The following is a 21680-nucleotide window of genomic DNA, read 5'->3' as shown; positions in this document are numbered from 1 at the left end:
ACCATAAACAAGGTAAAACAATAAATTTTCTCCAGAAAATACTTACAGCATGTATTACTAAAAAGGGATTAAAAGCCATAATACATGGAGAGCGTCTACAAAAGGATAAGAGAAAGACAAGCAACTCAAATGATAATGAACTTTTCAACAAGTCAACAAATCATGAAAGGAACAAATACTGGCCAATAAACAGATGAAAAGATACTCAGTCTCGCCAGTGGTCAGGAAAGTGTCACAGTACATTGGTATCTTAATACCAATTCAGGAATATAAGCTTTAAAACCCATCACAGACCAACCATGAATATCTGTAAATAAGCACTGTTCAAAATATAAATATGAACCACTCAGCTTTCTGCAAAGAGACCAGACAGTACAATTTTTTAAAGATTTTTTAAATTTATTTTTGTGAAAGAGAAAGAGAACGCACACGAGAGGGTGGAGAAGCAGAGGGAGGAGCAGGCACCCCACTGAGCAGGGAGCCCGACACAGGATTCGATCCCAGGACCCTGGGATCATGACCTGAGCTGAAGGCAGAGGCTTTAACCGACTAACCACCCAGGTGCCCTAGATAGTACAGTTTTTTTAAATGCCCATATACTTTGACTCAGAAATCCTACTTCTAGGAATGTATCCTATAAAAATAAAAGCACTACTAATTAAAAAAGGATCAAAAAGCATAAACAGACACTTCACCGAAGGGGATATAGGCATACAAGCATGGGAAAACATGTTCAACATCATTAGGGACATGTAAATTAAAACCACCATAAGGTATGACTGTACACCTGTGAGAGTGGCTAAAATAGGAAATCACGACACTACCAAATGCTGGCAAGAATGCAGAGGAACTGGACCACTCACATTGTTGGTAGGAAGGTAAATGGCACTTTGGCAGTTTCTTATCAAACCAAATATGCAAATATCACCTACCCAACAACTGCACTCTTGGTGACTATCTCAGAAAAATGAAAAAGTTATGTTCCCACAAAAAAACCTGTACGTGAATGTTTACAGCAGCATTATTTGCAGTAGCCAAAACCTGAAACCCAGATGTCCTCCAGTGAGTTAATGAAGAAACAGAGTTTGGTCCCCCCACACCACGGAATGGGAATCACACCAAGAGGGGAAAACGCAATCCCAAAAAGTTACACACTGTGTGATTCTGCTAATATAATGCTCTCAGAGTGTCAAAATTAGAGAACTTGAGGACAGAGTGGTGGTTGCCAGGAGTCAGGGACGGAGAAGGAGGGTACAGGAGGGAGGTGGTGTGGTATAAAAGGTCAGCGGGGGATCCTGTGACAATGAAACTATTCCATTACCTGACGGTGGTAGTGGACAGCTGTCCCTATGCAGTAACCATGCTGCAAAGAACTACACACACACAGGCACACACAAGTGTGCACACACACACACACACACACACACACACAAATAAGGACCAGCAAAACTAGGGAAATCTAAAAAATCTATGCTAGGGTTTTATAAAGTGTTATTACTATGGGAAACTGGGAGAAAAGGAAACCAGGGATGACTGGGTGGCTCAGTGGGTTAAGCAAATGTCTTCGCTTCAGGTCATGATCCCAGGGTTCTAGGATCAAGCAACATGTAGGGCTCCTTGCTCAGCAGGAAGCCTGCTTCTCCCTCTGTCTGCCACTCCCCTTGCTTGGGCTCTCTCTCTCTCTTAAATAAATAAATAAAACCTTAAGATTCTATTTATTTATTTATTTGACAAAGAGAGACAGTGAGAGAAACACACACACACACACACACACACATTTTTATTGCAGCACTGTTTACAACAGCAAAAGCAAAAAAAGAAGTAGAAACAACCTGAAAATCCATTAACAGGAAAACAGTAAATAAGTTATAGTACCTCCACACTACAAAACACTACACAGAAATTTAAAGAGAATGAGAGGTCACATCTAATCAACCCTAAGAAGCACCACATCCCCCCCCATACATCTTTGAAACCCAACTGTGCCTCATAACGGATGAAATTATATGATTAAAATTAACATTGGTCGGGCGCCTGGGTGGCTCAGTGGGTTAAGCCGCTGTCTTCGGCTCAGGTCATGATCTCAGGGTCCTGGGATCGAGCCCCGCATCCGGCTCTCTGCTCAGCAGGGGGCCTGCTTCCTCCTCTCTCTGTGCCTGCCTCTCTGCCTGCTTGTGATCTCTCTCTGTCAAATAAATAAATAAAATCTTAAAAAAAAAAAAAAATTAACATTGGTCATGAAGATGCGGTTGACAGTAAGTTGCACCATTCTGTTACTTACTGACCTGCAATAATCTCTGTAATACCAGGTTTGAAAACAGAAACACCGAGGAGCCTAGGTGGCTCAGTCAGTTAAGCGTCCAACTCTTGATTTCAACGCAGGTCATGATCTCAGGGTTGGGGATGGAGCCCTACATTAGGTTCTGTGCTGGGCGTGGAGCCTGCTTAAGATTCTCCCTCTCTCTCCCCCTCTCTTTCTGCCCCTCCCTACCTCTTCCCCCCACTCACATGCTCTCTCTCTATTTAAAAAAAAAAAAAGGCAAGTCATAGAGTAATATAAATGGTATGGCTCCCATTTGTGCAGAAGTAGGAGAAAGGAGTGGGTTCCAAAGTTTATGTTCTCTCAATCACTGGAATCTTCTACCATCGTTAGAGTAGACTTAAGCATCCCTGAAAATTCATGCAAATTCATCTAGAGCAAGAATCATGAGCATTGAGGCTGAGGGCCCACATCCCAGTGTGACAGCACCAGCATACGAGGGCCCTCCCCCTACCCCTTGCTGGGCCGGGGGTCCCAGAACCTGAGAATCAAGCCAGCCTGATGTTCTCAATGAGTGCTGTGTGCTGTGGCCCAGAGAATCCTCTGTCTGTGCTAAGTAAATGGAATGAAAGCAAACTGCTGCCCAGAGATAAAGGACCAAAAAGATCTGTGAGAAAGACAGCAACCATCTAGAAGAAACTAAAACTGGCTTTAGTTTTAGCTCATAGGCCATAGAAAAATAATTTTAGGTAGATTAAAGACTTAACTATAAACAATAAAAATCTTACAAGAAAAATTGTTCATTTATTTATTTTTTTAAAGATTTTCTTTATTTGACAGAAAGATGGAGAGCAAAGGAGGCACACAAGCAGGGAGGGTAGCAGGCAGAGGGAGAGGGAGAAGCAGGCTCCCTGCTGAGCAGGGAGCCCGATGTGGGTCTCGATCCCAGGACCCTTCGACCATGACCTAAGCTGAAGGCAGACGCTTAACTAACTGAGCCACCCAGGCACCCCCACAAGAAAATTTAAAAAACACTGCGTGCACAATAAAACATTGGGAAGATCTTTTTAAAACACTGAAAACTTATGGGGCACCTGGGTGGCCAGACCAAATAATTTTGGGTCAGGGACACAAGGTACTCAGAGGGAGGGAGAAGATAAAATAGGAAAAAAAGAGGCCAAAAAAAGGTTGACAAAGAACGAGAAAGACCTCAAGCCGGGGAGCAGTGAAAACTCACAAAGCAGTGGTCTTCGAGACACTGTTAGTGTGAAGGTGGCAGACAGGCGTGTAAAAAGAAATCAAATAAATGTTCTACCAGAAGAGTCAGAAATGAGGGGCGCCTGGGTGGCTCAGTTGGTTAAGCAGCTGCCTTCAGCTCGGGTCATGATCCCAGCGTCCTGGGATCGAGTCCCACATCGGGCTCCTTGCTCAGCAGGGAGCCTGCTTTTCCCTCTGCCTCTGCCTGCCTCTCTGTCTGCCTGTGCTCGCTCTCTCTCCCTCTCTCTCTGACAAATAAATAAATAAAATTTAAAAAAAAAAAAAAGAAGAGTCAGAAATGAAAAAAAATAAGCAATGCTTCAGTGGGTCAAATCACAATTTCTGACCATTTTCCAAAGTTACTGGTATCAGCCCAGTGACTATCTTCCCTGGGCCAGACAGACCACCAGCTCTGCCTCTAGACGCAAACACTGCCTGGGGTCCTCTCGGAGAATCAGGAATGGGCGCTGGCCGCCGGGAAGGAATCAGCGGAAGGAGCTGGTTCCACCAAACAGGAAGAAGAGAACGGAGAGAACACAGGTCCCTAGACGCAGGAGGAGGGAGTAAATGGGAAACAAGGAAACAGAAGTGATGCTAAGCCATGGCCCACGGGCTCTCAAAGCTTGGTCGGAGCACACAGCCTGGGAGAAAGAAAACTCCACTCCAAAGCTTGCTTTAAACCAAACGAAACAGAATGAAAAGCAACACACACTTGGTCTGACTTTTGGCCACACCTTAGAGCCAGAGATCGGACACATCTCATTCTCCGAGTCCTGTCACCGCCCTGGGGTTATCAAGGCTCAGTCACAAGGCTTCTCAATCCTTCTGTCTCTCGTCCCAACTGCCACCACTCAGCGGGCCCGCCCACAGTACTGAGCCACCCCACACTGCTCGCCAGACCCCATCTCACCCTACCCAGCCCCCCTCCGCCCCTGCCCCTCCTCCGGAAATCCAACCCTGACTAGGTCGTTGTCCTTCTTTGTCCTTTCTCCCACTCACACAACACATCGCACAGCACACAGGACACGACACGATTTCGGGAGGAACAGAGATGAACGTTTTCATGTTAATCATTTCCGTGCTCCAAGAAAGACCATAATCAGCCATCAGTCTTTGATTTCACTGACACTATTACTTACGACAAGACCAGAGTAGACACGGCCTTCACATTCCACCGCACGCCAGTATCTGGCTCAGATGGTATACAGAAATAGCAAAAATTGTGAAAATGGAATGCAAACAGCCATGGTTTAAGAAATGACACCCTATGGGGCGCCTGGGTGGCTCAGCTGGTTAAGCGTCTGCCTTCAGCTCAGGTCACGATCCCAGGGTCCTGGGAGCAAGGCCCCAACTCAAGTCCCCAAGTCGACTCAGGCTCCCTACTCAATGGGTAGCCTGCTTTTCCCCCTACTCATCCTCTTGCCCTCTTCTCTCTCAAATCAATAAATAAAATCTTTCTAAAAAAGAAAGGATACCCTAATGGATAAAGTTCAAATACCTCCCTATGGCAGTAAGAGAGGAAACTCCTGACTTTTCAGACCAAGTTCTCACACCTCCCTACACCATCCCATTGCTACACCTGCTGCCTGGAACTCCCATCCTACCCATTCGACCACTAAAGACCCGACACTCACCTCTCACGTCTGGACTACGTGATTATTACTACAGGCCACCATGACTGTCCACAATGTACACGCCTATCTCCTGGATTGAATTCTGAGTACCCCGAGGAGAGCAACCAACTCACCCAGTTTATTAATTTTTCATTTTTTAATTTTTTTTGGAGATTTTATTTATTTATTTGCTAGAAAGATAGAAAGCACAAGTCGGCAGAGCAGCAGGCAGAGGGAGAGGGAAAAACGGGCTCTCCACTGAGCAGAGAGCCCGATGTGGGGCTCAATCCCAGGACCCTGGGAACATGACCTGAGCTGAAGGCAACCACTTAACCAACTGAGCCACCCAGGGGCCCCAACTCATGTAGTTTATATCCCCAATGCTAATGTAGGGATCTACAGACAGACATCTGTTGGGTGGCGGAATTAATGAGCAAGGAGTCTAGCCTTCAGTTTCCAAATTAGCCAAAACACTGGTATGTCAGTCATAGGAAGAAAAAGTATCGAGTCTTGGTAAGTTCCTACCGGCTATGCCAATCAAACACTGTTCCACCTTAGGAAGTGGGGACCGTGATGATCATCTGGCCTTCCAGATGATACGACAGAGGCCTGGAGAAGCTAAGTCCAAAATTACACAGCTGGTGATTAGTGATTTGTGGCCGGAGTGTGCCTCTGATATCAAGGCTCATACTTCATGCTCACGGTCTCTCCACCAACAGGGCAGTGACCAGGAGAATCCTGACAATGGGGGTGCTTACATATTGTTTCCCATGGGCCAAGCACAATTTCCCATAGCTATCAATATAAACAGTATAACTGTTTATTACAAACCAGACAAATGTAACTATTTATTACAAACCAGGAAATGTGCTCAGATTTGCTAAATGCCCTAGGACGACCAGTAGCTAAAAATAATCTTTTTCCAAAAAAGCAATCTACTCATTTGATCGATACAGTAAAATAAAAGAATATGCAATGTGGAACTATCTACGACAGATCCTCAAAGTGGAAATGAAGTGGTCAGGATAGGGAGGAGAGATAATCCCACTAAGGAACCCCAAGATCTTCTGCAGGAAGAGAAGAATTAGAATATCCAGTCAACACCTCAGACTAGTAGATTGGTAAGAAATCTATGACAAACTGAAGACAAAAATCACATGATGAACATGCAGAGACATTTAAAAGAGGGAAAGGAATGCTTGGAAAAGCCATTTGGTTTCACAAATGTCCAGGGGAATACACATACGACCGTTTTCGACTATGCTGAGAATAACATTAGGGAAGCGTAAAGGGCAGCTGGTTTTGTTTTATATCTTCCTGAAAAGTTCAGAAATGTTTCTAATTCCTCACAAGTAAAGAAAAATCACCAAAACCAGTCACTCTTCCCTGGAAAGCTTTGAAAGGAGGAGAAAAGCTCCTGACTTCTTCTGACACAGTCAGCTAAAGGGTCACAAAAATGTATGTCCTCAATGTTCTGAAACAAGAACCCTAAACCAGCCCACTGCCTCCCTGTAATGGCAGTGAGACCCTGGTACAGAGAATATTCACGAAGCGCAGAGACACTTTACATGAAATTACAGCGAAAGTAACAAAAGCTAGGAATTTCTGGAAACTTACTAGCCACCAGGCACTGCTGGAAAGGCTCCACATAAACTAACTCACAAGCCCCCCAAGTCAGGATGGTGGGGGCTGTACCCATTTACAGATGAGGACGTCAGAGCACGAGAAAGACAAAACCGACATGACTTGGGACAGGCCACACCAAGACTCAAAATCCCAGCTTCAAATCTCACGCCACCTTCCGCCACCCCGCAGCTGGGGCTGCTATTTATGATTCCAACGGGAAACTTCCAGATTGTGCTCTGTAATCCCACGTGGGAAAAAGATGCTTCTGTAGAACAGTAACGTATCTAGCCCTGGAGGTACCCTCCAGTGCCTGCTGAGTTCTTCAGCCATTATTTCTAGAAGGCAAATTATTCAAAAACTATGTCACAGCCTCGTCATCAGCCAGCATGAAGGGCAGTCCGCGGAATAATTGTAACGAAGCACAGGAATGGGTCTTTGTCTTAGGGGAACACGGAGCGGGAGAACAACTCCGAGAGAGGGGTCAGGAGAAACGCATGCATTTCGGGGCCCAGTGACTGCCCCTACTTCCTCCAGGGGAGGTTTCTAAGAACAGAAGCTGATGAAACAAGCTCTGCCTCTAATGTCCCCACATGTAAAGGGTGATGGACACTTCACACGGGGACTGGTGCCTCTTGCTGTGGAATCTCAGAAAATCAAACAAATCTCCCTCCCACACCCTCATGCTTTGCATCTGGCGTGAGCCCAACAGTGCTGCTTATCGTGGAGACCCAGACGCTACACGCTGCTTCAGATGGGCCAGAATTCAGTTCTTCGCAAAGAGCCGGGCAGCTTTGGCTTCATCTGAGGGGAGGCACTGTTATTTACTTGTTTTGAGTCTGCCTCGTGTTTTCCACATAAAGGAGCCTGTTCCGTTGTTTTTTTCTTTTTTAAGATTTTATCCATTTATTAGAGAGAGAGAGAGAGATCACAAGTAGGCGGGGGGGGGGGGAAGCAGGCTCCCCGCTGAGCAGAGAGCGTGATGCGGGAATCGATCTCAGCACCCTGAGATCATGACCTGAGCCGAAGGCAGAGGCTTAACCCACTGAGCCACCCAGGCGCCCCAAGAAGCCTGTTTTAAAGGGGGAAACTACCGCTCTTGTACATGGAAAGCCAGCATCGTGGGTAAACACAGAGTAAATATAAATGCAATTAAAGTATTAAATTCTGTCTCTGCCCCTCTGCCAGAGGAAGACTGAGCCTGAAGCCTCTGTTTAAAGGGGAGGAGGGGTTGCTGGAGACATACGACTTTGAAACGGAGGGTTGTGTTGTTTTTGTAGGTCAGAAGGATCAAATAGGAGCAATTTCATTGAATTCAACCTAACGATAATACCAAACCAAGTCTCACCACCAAGATCATTGAGACTGAAAAAGAAAAGGCAAACCACGGAGCCACTAGGCAACTGAAAGGAATCTAACACCGTGACATGTAACGCTTAAAATCATGTTACACGTGCAGTGAAACAAATCTCTCATTTAGGGAAACTGTGTGTTAGAAAACCAGGAGGGGGTGTTGTGTCAGAGAATGAACACCGCAGCAAGAAACAAAGTCTGTCTCCAGTCCCGCTCCACGACCCACAAACTATGTGACCCACAAACCACGTGACCCACCCAAGCAAAGTCTGTGCCCGCAGCACCAATGGTACTAGAAACCAAGTTAACGCTGCATAAATGACCAGCCTCCAAGTTTCTACACTGGTAAAAGTAGTGGGGTTTTTTTGTTTTGTTTTGTTTTGTTTTTTTAAAGATTTTATTTATTTATTTGAGAGAGAGACAGTGAGAGAGAATATGAGCGAGGAGAAGGTCAGAGAGAGAAGCAGACTCCCCGTGGAGCTGGGAGCCCGATGCGGGACTCGATCCCGGTACTCCGGGATCATGACCTGAGCCGAAGGCAGTCGTCCAACCAACTGAGCCACCCAGGCGTCCCTAAAAGTAGTGCTTTGAGATGGATCCTGTCTTGAGATGGTGAACCCAAGTAGACATCTTTTTCTTTTAAAGATTTTTTTATATATATATTAGACACAGAGAGAGAGAGCACAAGGAGGTAGAGAGCTATGGAGAGAGGGCGGGCTAAGCAGGTGTGGGGCTCCATCCCAGGAACCTGAGATCATGACCTGAGCCACCCAGGCGTCTTCCAATTAGACATCTTACACTGAGCAAGCCAGTGGGGTCCCAGGAAGCTCCTTCACCAACTCCTCCTGCTGGTGGCCAGGAGGGAAATCCTCCTGCCGGCAGTGGGGAGGGGGTCATGTGACCTGAGACCGGCCAAGCAGGTGTTTCCTCCCCAGAAAGTCAATCTTGAGCAGAATGAGAGTCACTTCAGCAGCAGAACTTTTACCATTCCTGCCAGAAGACCATTTCTGGGCTTCTGTTTCCAACTTAGGAGGCTTCCTTCCAAAGCTGTCTTGACTCTTTCCTGTTTCCAAACCTGGCCGGCCCTCAACTCGTAAGCTCACAACTTCCTTAACTGGAGTGGATTTCTGTTGCTTGTTTCCAAAGAGCCTTGGCAGAAACAGCTGTGACCATCCCTTCAAGGGTTCCTACTGACGTTCATTCAACCAGCAGGAATTTAGCTGTGACCATAGGCCGCCAGGCCCAGTCATGCACAGAACTTTGCCTAGGACAGTCAATTTAAAATGGCATTCAAAGATAACACTTGGCCTTTTAAGAAAAAAATCCCTTGCAATTACCCATTATGTTTCAGCAGACACTGGTTCTTAGCTTCCTGCAGGAGAACGATGCAGGAAAAGACAAAACTAAGGAGCTCCATCTTCCAAATGGGGCTGAGAACTATACCCAGAGTTACATGGAAAGAAATCTATCTTCGCTTGTTCCCTGAGAGCAAAAGAGAACGTCGATAAGGCTCACTGATTCACAGTTGAGCCTCCCTTCTATTTGCAGACTGCTCGCCCCATCACCAGGCAGCACGGGCAGGAGTCACAGCTGAGTGATGACTGTCCCCACCAGACTTCCTTCCCCATGGAGTGAAATTAACACCTACCTGCTGGCACTTCGACACACAGTATCTGACTTAATCCTCCCAACTAGCAGGGTAGAATGTGATTCTGATCACCTTCTCAAATGTGTGGGTTTTCCCCCATGCCACCAAGCAGTTCTCTGATATCAGCTGGGTGTCCTACAACTCACCTCAATCCTGATGCCATCTACTCGGAGACAGCATCAGATCCCACAGGTGAAGAGCTCAGCTCTACAAGACGACACGCATCCCCCTACTTCAGAGGCTGGTCGCAAGCCCAGGTTATCACCTGTATTTCTGACCAACTGGCTATGTATCTCGAAGATTCCCACAAATTCCTCTGTGGGTTAATCTGCCGGAGTGGCTCACAGACCTCAAAGAAGGATTTTACTTACTAGATTACTGGTATATTATAAAAGGATGTAACTCAGGAACAGGCTCGTGGAAGAGATGCGTAGGGCCAGGTAAGGGAAAAGAACATGGAGCCTCCATGCCCTCCCCAGGAACACCTGTCCCCGCGCCTCCACATGCTCCCCAACCCGGAAGCTCTCTGAAGTCTCTAAAACCCCATCCTTTTGGGGTTTTACAGAGCCTTCATTACATAAGCAGGATTGATTAAATCATTGGCCTTTGGCAACTGAACTCCATCTCCAACCTCCCTCCTCTCCCCAGTGGTGGCGGTGCTGGGAAAGAAAGTTCCAACCTTCTGATCCCAGCGTTGGTTCTCCTGGCAACCGGCCCCCAACCTTTGGGACTCTCTAAAAGTCGGTTTCTAAAAGTCACATCAAAAGACACCTTTATGGCTCTTATCACTTTGGGAATTCCAGGGGTTTTAGAGCTCAGTGCCAAGAATGACCAAGAACAAATATAAATACTTCCTGAGCCATGGTATAGAGCAAGGAAAAAAGATCCAAATGACCAGAACTTGGGTTGGGGATGGAGAATTGGTGTCAGGGATCTGAAGATTTCCCTAACAATTATTAAAAGGCTTTAAAAACAAATAAAACAAGACAAAAATAGAAAAGGCCAGGCCAGGGTAGCTGGAGCAAAGAGCGAGACGGTGTTCGGGATATGAGTCTTTTTCCAGAGAGCAAAGAGAAGCTGGGGAAGGCTCTCCACCGGGGGGCGGGGGCGGGGGTGACAGGAAGGCTCATGCATTCTGCAGAAGACTCTTTGTGCAGAGGAAGCAGGACAAGAAGGAAAAGAGGGAGTCCGTCTCTGGCAGCCGCCCTGTGGGAGATGTGGTGCCTGGAACAAGGTGACAGCAGGGGAGCTGGAGAGAAGAGAATCCATTTGAGATCACTTGTGGGGCCGGGCATTTGTCAGCGGTGGAGAAGAAAGGGGACTCAACTATCTTTTCAGACCCCACAACAAAATGTTCACAGACTTTCCCTCTTGAGGCTGAGCTGTCCCACAGAATAAGGACAGTGATGTAGCCTTTCCTACATGAAGGTCGTGCCACCTTTCCCCAAACACATTTCAAAGATAAGACCAAGACTGTTATTGAGAAGGAACCCTCAAAGTGAGGGGAAAAACTAATTTTTTTAAAACCCAGCTTCAATATCAACAAAATCACTAAATGTGCTGTAACATGGGGAGAACAGACTCTGGAGCCCTAGAAACTGGGGTCCCACTTGCAGGTCTAACTTTCTCAGATGCCCCACTGAGGCTGGATTTGCCTACCTCTCTGTGTCTCTTTCCTGATCTGTAAAGAAGGAATAACACCACCACTCCTCCCAGTGCTGTCCCAAAGACAAGGCATCAATATGAATCCGGAGCGGCCAGAAGAAGCCATAGCTGTTACTTTTAATATAAAGCAGCAATCTCCTTTTAGCCTTGAACTATAGCTCCTATTGAAGAAATTAACTTTTTAACTTCTACTATAAAACATATCGCTGCACCCAATAAAAATATTAGTAGTGAATTCCATTATATAAAAACACATTAATCTAACACTTAGAGATGGATTCTCTCTCTCAGGAAAAGAACTGGACAATCATGGAAAAAAAAAAAAGTGAGGAAGAAGTCCTAAATCCACACACCCCCACACATCCACACGGATGCACACGCGCACACACTCACACGCTCGTGCGTGCACAGACAGCTGTCTTGGACGGGATGGAATGCTGCATTATTGATTAGTAAGGCTCCCAGATAATTCTGATGCAGGGGGACCTTGCATCCCCAAATCAGGACCCCTGTGCTGACCAGGACCAGGCCCCAGAGTGGCGCCTCAGGAGAATCTGATGCAATAAACAGACTCGAGAGCTGACGCCACAAGCATGTGCTGAGAAGCAAACGTTGATGGGCATGAAATGTCCATGCAAAATGCTGAGAGTTACACACCAGAGGAGTCGCCTCTCTGCCCTCAGGGCTCAAACCTCATGGTGGCTCAGATATTTAAACACCTGACCATGGCACGAAGCAATGCTCACACTCACCGGGACAGTGAGTCTTTCCTGAGCACCTTCTCCATGCTTCCAGACACCGGGGGTACTGCCACGATTAAGTCAGCAAACATCCCTGCCCGCAGAGAGCTGACATTATGACACAGAGAGGCAGAATCAACAAAATAAAAAAGCCTAACAGTCTGCTGTTGGTGCTAAGTGTTAGGGAGAAGAAGCAGAGGAAAAAAGAGACAGAATAAAGGAGGGGTAGAATTTTAAGTCTGCACCAGTTCAAACAGTCCCGGCAGCTTCTATTACATGTAGCACTCCGGGCTTTGCTCGAGACCGGTCAAGTATGGCAGACTCGGGTCTGAAAGGACAGACAGGGGACTGGCTCTGCTGGGCGGGGTGGGGGCCGTTGGCCAGGCTCCAGGATGAGCCAGATGCTGAGCAAGTGAGTTCCCTTCCTTCCCTTCCTTTGCGGGAATGCTCCTCCTGCCGCCGTGAATCAGACCCGAATGACTTCACAGAGCAAATGCCTGTGTGTCTTTTACCTTTGCCAAAACATTTCCGGCTCCTCCCAGTCAATGTGAGAAGCTCACGCAATTACATCAGCCCTTCCTGGGTCATGAAGGTCAATGGCAATTTTCAGGACTTTTTTCTTTTTTAATTATAAAAGAAACACATGATCACAGTAAAAGATATGAAAAATATAAAAAAGTAGGATTCCCAATATTCTCAACCCCAGGATTACCTCTGTTCACACTCTGGTGTGTGTTTCGCCGGAGTGGTGGTTTAACATCGCAGGCATCACTCTGTATCCACAGAACTTCGTATCTTACTCTTTGCATTTTAACTGCATACATAATTTGTAAATTACCACATAGGCATTTCTCTGCTTAAAACAAATGTTGTATGGATGTACATTTTATTTATTTATTTTTAAGATTTTATTTATTTATTTGACAGAGAGAGACACAGCAAGAGAGGGAACACAACAGGGGAAGTGGGAGAGGGAGAGGGAGAAGCAGGCTCCCCGCTGAGCAGGGAGCCCCATGTGGGGCTCGATCCCAAGACCCTGGGATCATGACCGGAGCCAAAGGCAGACGCTGAAGGACTGAGCCCCCCAGGCACCCCCCGACATCAGTGTCAATGGCTATTTAACATCCCGTCCTACTGACACATTGCACTTTATTAACCACCATTTAGATTTCAGAGTTGCCATCGTGATCAATTACCCTGAAAATAACTTTGTGCAGAAAGGTATTTCAGGTAATTCCCTCAGAATGGACTGCTCGAGGGAGGGAGTTATCACTGGAAGCTGCAAACACTCCAGACAGGTAATCCCAGCGTGGGTGTACAGATCCCCCAGACTGAATCACCGCACCGCGCGGCTGCAGAGGCAGAACGCAGAAGCTAGTCATGCCCGGCCGCCATCTGCTCTTGACAGCAAATGGTTTTAGAAGGGACATGTTTACCTGCTGTCGGAATCCGAGGCGATCTCCTTTCTTCCTCCAAAGCGGATCTGGCACTGCATGAAAAAAGAAGCCACTGAGATCAGCAGTTGGGACGGGACACTGAGACATCACACACAGCCCACACAGGCTTTCAGGAGCCTGGGACACACAAGGCCACGAACCCCAGGTGCCCTGGGTGTCAAGCCAAGACGTGAGATGGTGGACCACCCAGCCTTCTAGCCGCTGCTTACAGGAAGCCCTTATCTCCCACATGTACAGAGGGGAGCCTTGTGGGAAAACACCACCAAGAGGAAAACAAAAGCACACAGCCTTCTGCGAATTATCTAGGAAGCTTCTTCCCTACGTCAGCAGCTGGCTGAACAGACAGCTCCCAAAGGGACAATTAAAACTTACACAAATCTGTGATGATGGGTGCCTTTGGAAAGGGCCCCAAAGTTGTTATGACTGCGTATAAAATTACGGCAGCATGATTCAAGCTTCAATCATGTCATCCAGTTGAGCCGAATGACAGTTCACCCAGTGGGGACAGATAAAAGCAAACCATTCTTTCTTCCTTAATTGTGGTAAAAAAACAGGTAACATGAAATTCACCATTTTAACCATTTTTAGTTATATACCATTCAATTCGCAATAGTGTATCACCATCAGCAGTGGCCACCACTGTCTTTTAAAGATGTGGCATCTCCTCTGTGGGCGGCAGGCTCTCAAGATTCCAGAACTTATTCTCCAAAGAATGAATGAATGAGTGAATGAATGAATGATTTTAGTGTATGTGCTGCCGAAGCGAGCACTGAATGAATTTTTTTAAATGATACCTATGTCAAAACTCATGGAACTGCACACTTTAGTGTATTTTATTGTATGCCTCAGTTATTCCTCAGGAAGACTGACTTCTAAAAGGTCTGTGTGCAACACTTTCATCCCCCCAAATCCTAACAATAATGACAGCAGCAGCTCCGGACATAGGCTCCAATGTATTCCGTTTTAATGTTTACATTCGAAGCGGTTCTACTTGCCTCTTCATTTTCTTATTCTATTTCCCACTTCTGGGACAAAGAAATTCATGTGGGCTCTGTACTTAACTGCTGGGCCCTTTAGCTCCTTGAACAAATGCAATCCCCTCGGCAGCCCTCTGGAGAGCAGCGACCCGATGACAGAGAAGGGGGATGCCCAGAGAGGCTGGAGGAGCTGGCCCAGGACACACAGCCTTGAGATGAAGCTGGTCCTCGGCTCCGGCTTCACCAGAGCCTGTGTCCTTTCCAGCACACACCACACCAGGACGCCTAGAGGCCCGGGAGACGCCAAGTTCTCGGAGTTCACATCAACGCTGGACACGCGTTTCTACGAAACTATTTACCTCCCTATGTGCTGACTGCATACACAGCACTGTCAGTCACGCCCTCCAAAACGTGAGCGACCTAGAATTCCCAGCGCTGGATCCCAGCTCTGCTACTTATTGCCTCCAACTCCTTAAGCAAATGGTTGGCTCTTTCTGAGCTTCAGCTGCTTTGTCCATAAACTGGAAAGAACTGCAGGAACCATCTCACAGGGCGGTTGGAAGGATTAGAGGGCAAGCGCTTAGCAGAGAGCCTGGCATGGGACTTACGCAGGTGCAGTTAATGACGCGTGTCTGGCACACGCAGGCAAGCACACCGAAGTCAGCCTCGTGTCCCAGCTTGCTTCCACACCCAGCCAAAAGCCAGTATCAAAAATCACATCAAGCGGGACGCCTGGGTGGCTCAGTTGGTTAAGCAGCTGCCTTCGGCTCAGGTCATGATCCCAGCATCCTGGGATCGAGTCCCACATCGGGCTCCTTGCTCGGCAGGGAGCCTGCTTCTCTCTCTGCCTGCCTCTCTGCCTGCCTGTGCTCACTCTCTCTCCCTCTCTCTCTGACAAATAAATAAATAAAATCTTTAAAAAAAAAAAAAAAATCACATCAAGCAATCGGAGCGGAGCCCACCTGGAGGAACCACGCGCCCCCGGGCATGGCTTCCTTCCTCCCGTGCATCTCTGTTCTTGTGCCCACAGGGCACTAACTCGAGCCACCACCTCATAGCACAGTTGCCCTAAAACACAACTGTGTGGAAGTGAGACTCTGAAACTGACATCAGTGCCCTTCTTAAAGGGACATCACAAAGGACGGAGTCCTCCAAAGGCATCAGAAAGTCAGGACACTCCGAGCCTCGCAGCTCCCAGAAGAAAAGTGGAAGTAGGTCCATGCACACAGGGAAGGGCAGAAAGGACTTGGACATGCACTGCCTGAAAGTGTTACTGGACCTCAAAGTCAAATGGGAGCTTTCCTCTTACCTGTTTCACTGCATCCAGCAGACGCTCCAGCAGAAACTGTCTTTTCAGATCATTGTTCTGTGATCCTAAAATGCAACGAGGCTTCATTAGTTCTGTTAGACATAAGCGTTCTGCCAAGACTTCCTGCCCCTGTCCCCAACTGGCATCAGCCTCCTCTGTAATGAAGGCGCCAAAAATCTACACCATTACAGTGAAGTTTGGCCATCTGCCTATCGCTACATCATAGGAAAGCAGCTCAATGAATGTCCCCCACATCTGAAAACTGTGTCCAGAAAGGTCTAACTAAGGGTTTCTCAACCTTGGCGCCACTGACGTTGGGGCCAGATCACTCTCTGTGGTGGGGGCTGCCCCATGAAGTGCAGGAAGCCTACAGCATCCCTGGCCTCTACCCACCAGACCATTAGCAAAACACACACGTGCTCACACGTGTGCGCGCACACACACACACATGCACCCCATAGCTGTGGCTACAAAAATATCTCCAGATACTGCCCAACTGTCCTCTGAAGGACAAAACTGCCCCCAGCTGAGAACCAGCAGTCTGCCTTACCAGGCCGGTTCCCTAGCATGCCAGGCACTGCCCATCGGCTGACCTCGCCATCAACTCCAGAATCCTCTCCCCATGCCACCTCCCACGGTACAAGCTGAAAGGCCTAATTACTCTTCTTTTAGAAGGCTGACCTTAAGAAGTTCTAGCTGACAAGATGTAAGCAGAAGGGCACTGGGAGGGCTCAGGGAAAACCATGCCTTCCTGAGTTTAAAAAAAACACAGGCTAATGGTTTCATTCCTCCTTCCACCCCTCACACCTTCATCATAACCGTGGTTGGGGGTGGCGGGGGGGGTGGCCAGAGCAGCACCATGCAGCCATAAGCAACAGCCCCGGGGAAGGCTAAGAGAACTGCAGAGACACGCCATTTCACTGCTGAGCCAATACTAGAAACCTCCCCCTTCTCACAGAGCAAACAACCCTGTTTGCTCAAACCACTGGACACCGGGCTGTTACTTGCAACCAAAAGCATTCCTAGTCAATACACATGGCACGCACCGAACTTCCATTTGAAACGGTGTGAGGCAGGGACACTTCAGAGCATCAAGCAGAGCGCTCTACAGCTACACCTGAGGGCCAACAGGAGGCCCAGGGACTCCAGTCAACAGAGACACGGCTTTGGACAGAGAACACAGTCGCTTCCAAGGAGACTCAATTCAGGAGCACAAGAGCAAATGCCCTACACCACAGGCCCCAAAGGGCCAGCAAGCTGCTTCTCACTTGGGCAATTTACCGTGGACTTCGCCAGGAAGTCCCAGCAGGGCCTCACCGCAGAGGTGGTGAGTGATTCATCTGAGTTATGTCAGGGCCACTCGGTTGAGCACAATAGTGGCCACGTGTGGAGCACATCCTGCACGCCAGGCCCTGAGCGCCCTGCCAGCATCATGTCGTGTCATTTCTACAGTACCCGCACAAGCGAAGTATTGGGATCCCCAAACTGCAGATGGGAACCTGAAGCCCAGAGATGATGGCAAGCGTGTGCACTGACCCACTGGGTATTTATTTGACTTCTCCTATGTGCCAGGCAATGTGCTGAGTGCTGGGGACATGGGAGCGAAATGGTGTGGAAGAACCAGCCTCCCAAGATGCAAAAATCGCACCTGAGTAACCTAAACTGAGATGATGTCAGAGTCATACCAGGAAGAAAAATCAAATGGGGTGATGAGACAGGGAGGAAGGAAGAGGGCCCCACTCACCAGGGCAGCGGTGGAAGGCCTCTCCACACAGGTGACATGTGAGCTGAGTCCTTTATAAAGAGAAGGAGCAACCCCGGAAAGACATAGGAGCCCAGCTTTCCAGGCAGAGCAGATAGCCAGGGCGGACGCCCAGAGGCAGGAACAAGCTCGGCTTCTGGTCTCCCAGGACCAGAAGGAAGTCTGCTGTGACTTGAGCAAAAAGCAAAAATGAGGAAGGAAAGATTAGACAGGCAGGCAGGGGCCAGTCACAAAGGGCCTCGTGAATCAAAATAATAGGTTTTGTTCTAATGTGAATATTCTCTGGTGGAACTGTGATCCTTACCCAAGACAGTGCCCCTTGAAAGTCTGTGTGGGGGTCACCACACAAGTCTCTTGCCTCGCTCCAGGCGCACAGATAAAACCAGGGTGTAGACACGGCACGGACATACAGTGACAGCAACTGACTTTCCGAACACTCATTGCTAATTTTCTTTGGAAGGATTTTGAGAAAGGGGGTTTGAGAAAGGCCACGCTGGAGTGTCATTCAGGACGGCTGGAGACTCCCCCCCCACCGTGCCCAAAGCCCCCCAAACCTCTCCTGATGCCCATAACTATCAGTACGTCCTACTTTTTGTTCAGCAGGTTTAGCTTCTGCTCTTCTCTTGACACCAGGATGAACAAGTGAGACTTGCTTTCTTCCTTCTTCCAAGCACTGCATCCAACAATGCTACCTGCCCTTGGGCAATGCCAGCCGGAAACTTGACAAGGTTTTTCACCCTGAGATGCTTTGCTATATATATATATTTTTTTTTTGATCATAGAAGTCATTTATGTGATAAAATTATTATATGACCCAGCGATTCCAGATGTGAGTAGACACCCAAAAGAACTGAAAGAGATATTGTATGCCCATATTCACAGCAGCATCACTGACAGTAGCTGAGACGTGAAAGCAACCCAAGTGTCAATTGACAGACAGACGGATAAGCAAAATGGGGTCTGTCCACACGATGCACCATTATTATTCAGCCTTCAGAAGGAAGGAAATTCTGCACAATGCTGCATGCATGAGCCTTGAGGACATTAGGCTAAGTGAAATAAGCCAGTGCCCAGAGAGATAAATAATACATGATTCTACTTGTAAGAAGTAGTCAAAATCAGAAACAGAAATTATGATGGTGTTTTCCGGCAACTGGAGAGAGGGAGGATGGGGAGTTAGTGCTAATGGGGACAGAGTTTCAGTTTTACAGGATGGAAAGAATCAAGGGGATGAGCAGCGATGTAGGCCACACAACAGTGTGAATGTATTGTGCGCCTAAGGTGCTTAAGATGGAGAATTTCATTATGTGTATTTTATCACGATAAAAAAGTAACTCGTGTAAAAAAAAATAACTATAAATCAGGAAAACAAGTACAACGAAAATAAAAATCTCAGGGCGCCCAGGTGGCTCAGTCGGTTAAGCGTCTGCCTTCGAATCAAGTCCTGCATCGGGCTCCCTGCTCAGTGAGAAGCCTGCTTCTCCCTCTCCCTATGAGGCTCCCCCCGGTTATGTGCTCTCTCGCTCTTTCTCTCTCACTCTCTCAAATAAGTAAATAAAAACATTTTAAACATTAAAAAAAAAAAAAGGAAAAATCTCCATCATCTCATTACTGATCAATTTTAGGGCAGTGATTCTCAAACTTTCATATTTACATGAAATCTCTTGGGCTCTTGTTAAAGACAGGTTCTGGTTCAGCGGTCTGGGTGGGGCCTGGGGCTAGGTATTTCTCACTAGTTCCCGGATGCTGCTGAAGCTGCTGGTTCCAGGTGGCCCTCGCACAGCAAGGATTCTGCACCCTACCCTTCCTGATATGCAAGATGATCCCTGATCTTGTCTACAATATCTTGATCCCCTGCTCTTTCTAGATAAGATGTCAGCAGCCTCCCCTGCCTCACCTGGCAAAGCCTCTCATTGTGGTGGGAAGAAAAGCCTGTTCACTACAGAGGAACGATCCGAGGCTGCACAGCCCTCAGCCCTCCACTCACCGTCGCTGGCTGCAGTCCCTCTGCAGGTGAGAAGGGTGCCTGACCTCAGCAGAGGCACCAGTGGCCATCCTGGCCCTAACTGGGGCTTCAGAAAAGGGAGGCTCAAAAGGTGCAGGGAGCACAGGTGGGCGTGGGAGCATGTGCGCCCAGCAAGAGGTGCCTGGGAGGCCATGGCCATGAGAAGCAGCGGAAGGAGGACCAGTGGGAAGTCACAAGGCATCATGAGTTCTCGTCCCAGCAAAGCCGCTTGCTGGCCATGTGACAGGCACAGTCACTTCCCTTCTCTGGGCACTGGTATCTGCATGAGATCATACTCTCCTAGCTCCGCAGTTAGGAACATGGGGCCCTGGTGCAAACAGGCAGGTAGAGCAATCTGTGTTACCAGGGTCTTTCCTGCCTTCTTCCAGTGACCAAGGGGACACGACAGCACCCCTGCCAGTGCCAGCCCCCCCTCCCCCCCCCCCGTCTCAAATGCTACAACCACCAGAGGAGAGCAGGGAAGCAATGCCTACCCACTGAGCCTCAACAGTGGGGAAGCCATGAAGTGACTGACATTTAACCCTTGACATAGGAAACGTGGCTCACATTCACCAGAGCATTTAGGCTCAGCATAGAGCACCCAAGGCCATTCCCATGGGAAGTACCCAAGGACAGATTCAGTGTCAAGTCCACTAGCTTTAGGCTCGGCCGTCTGCTAAATCTTGCTGGCTCTCCAGCCCTGCAAAATCAGTGGGGCTCCAATCAAGCCCCACTGCCACTCAGGGATGATTTCTTGGTAATTCTCTGTGAAGGGAAGTCCCAACCTTCCCGGCCTCTTCCTTTTCCAAAGGCGGCCCTCCGTGCACACTACTGACCACATGTGCCACAACAGGCTTCTTTTGAATTTCTTGTTAGATCACCATCAAAAATGAAAGCAGAGGGGCGCCTGGGTGGCTCAGTGGGTTAAAGCCTCTGCCTTCGGCTCAGGTCATGATCCCAGGGTCCTGGGATCCAGTGCCACAGTGGGGTCTCTGCTCAGCAGGGAGCCTGCTTCCCCCTGCCTCCACCTACTTGTGATCTCTGTCAAAATAAATAAATTAAATATGTTGTTTTTTTTTTAATGAAAGCAGAAAATGTAAAAGTGCCCTCCCCACCCCCACCCTCAGGGAGCATCCCCAGGGGGCCACAAACCCATCAGAGAAATACAGTGATCCCCTGTGGCTCTAACTCAGAAGTCACATGTGCGTGTGAATAATTAATCACCCAGCTCACATGCATCCCCGTTGTCTTTCATGCTTAGAATCCTTCGGCTCCTACGTTCCTTTTTACCACAAACATCCAGCCTTCAGTTACCTCCTAGGGAGACGGAGCAGGGGTTAAGAATGGGACAGTCCAGATTCAAACCCTCACCACCAGCTACGTGACCACGGGCAAGTTACTGACCGCCCCCCCCCCCGCCGCCATACCTCCTGGGTCTGTTAAATAAGTGAGTGTGGACTGTGCACTTGCAACAGTACCTAGCTTAGACCAAGCACTTTTCACGTGTTATTTATTATTATTCTTGTTGTGGGTAAAGGGCTGTGGGTATAGGGCTGCCAGGAAGGCAGCCCTATACCCCAGAGATGTAAAACCTCTGGTTCTAAGACATGCTTTCAACTGGCTTTCTCCCTAAAGCACAAGGAAGCTCCCCAGTCCAGGCCTCTGTGCTCACTGCACTGGGTGGGAAAAGTGAAAAAGGGTCTGTAGCATCTCGGGAGGGGAAAACAAGCAAGATGTACCAGGAACTCTATGTATATTCCTTCTCTAATCCTTGCAACAACCCTGGAGGTCAAAGTGAATGCGGCTGCCACCCACGGAGGTCACTTAGGCCCCTGATCAAGGTCACATATACACTTACACAGTGGTATTTCCCTGCCTCTCTGTAGTGGCAGAAGTGAAGTCAGGCCAGGTGTTTCTCCGGTTGAAGGCTAACCCTTACAATGCACTCACTACGCAGGTGCAAGGAAGGAAAGAAAGGGCAATGTTCTTCGGGCGCCACTGCGTGCCAGGA

The 21680-nt window shown here is 48.0% G+C and overlaps 1 protein-coding gene across 3 annotated transcripts in view; it reads right to left on the bottom strand.

Annotated features, from left to right (window-relative positions):
- Positions 1–21680, bottom strand: part of SNX29 (sorting nexin 29) — a 480282-nt gene that overhangs the window by 444151 nt on the left and 14451 nt on the right. For 2 of the 3 annotated variants that reach the window (XM_044233549.1, XM_044233551.1), the window contains exons 2-3: positions 15903–15967; positions 13596–13648 (exon numbers count right to left, since the gene is read on the bottom strand). In XM_044233549.1, coding sequence (XP_044089484.1) covers positions 13596–13648; positions 15903–15967 — 118 coding nt within the window. Of the gene's footprint in view, positions 1–13595; positions 13649–15902; positions 15968–21680 lie in introns of those variants that run through there. The other variant, XM_044233552.1, reaches the window with a different exon arrangement.

Source organism: Neovison vison, chromosome 14, assembly GCF_020171115.1.
Source record: "Neovison vison isolate M4711 chromosome 14, ASM_NN_V1, whole genome shotgun sequence".
In the NCBI taxonomy this organism is placed as follows: domain Eukaryota; kingdom Metazoa; phylum Chordata; class Mammalia; order Carnivora; family Mustelidae; genus Neogale; species Neogale vison.
The sequence above is the reverse complement of the archived record's forward strand: the minus strand, read 5'-3'. Positions and strand labels throughout refer to the sequence as shown.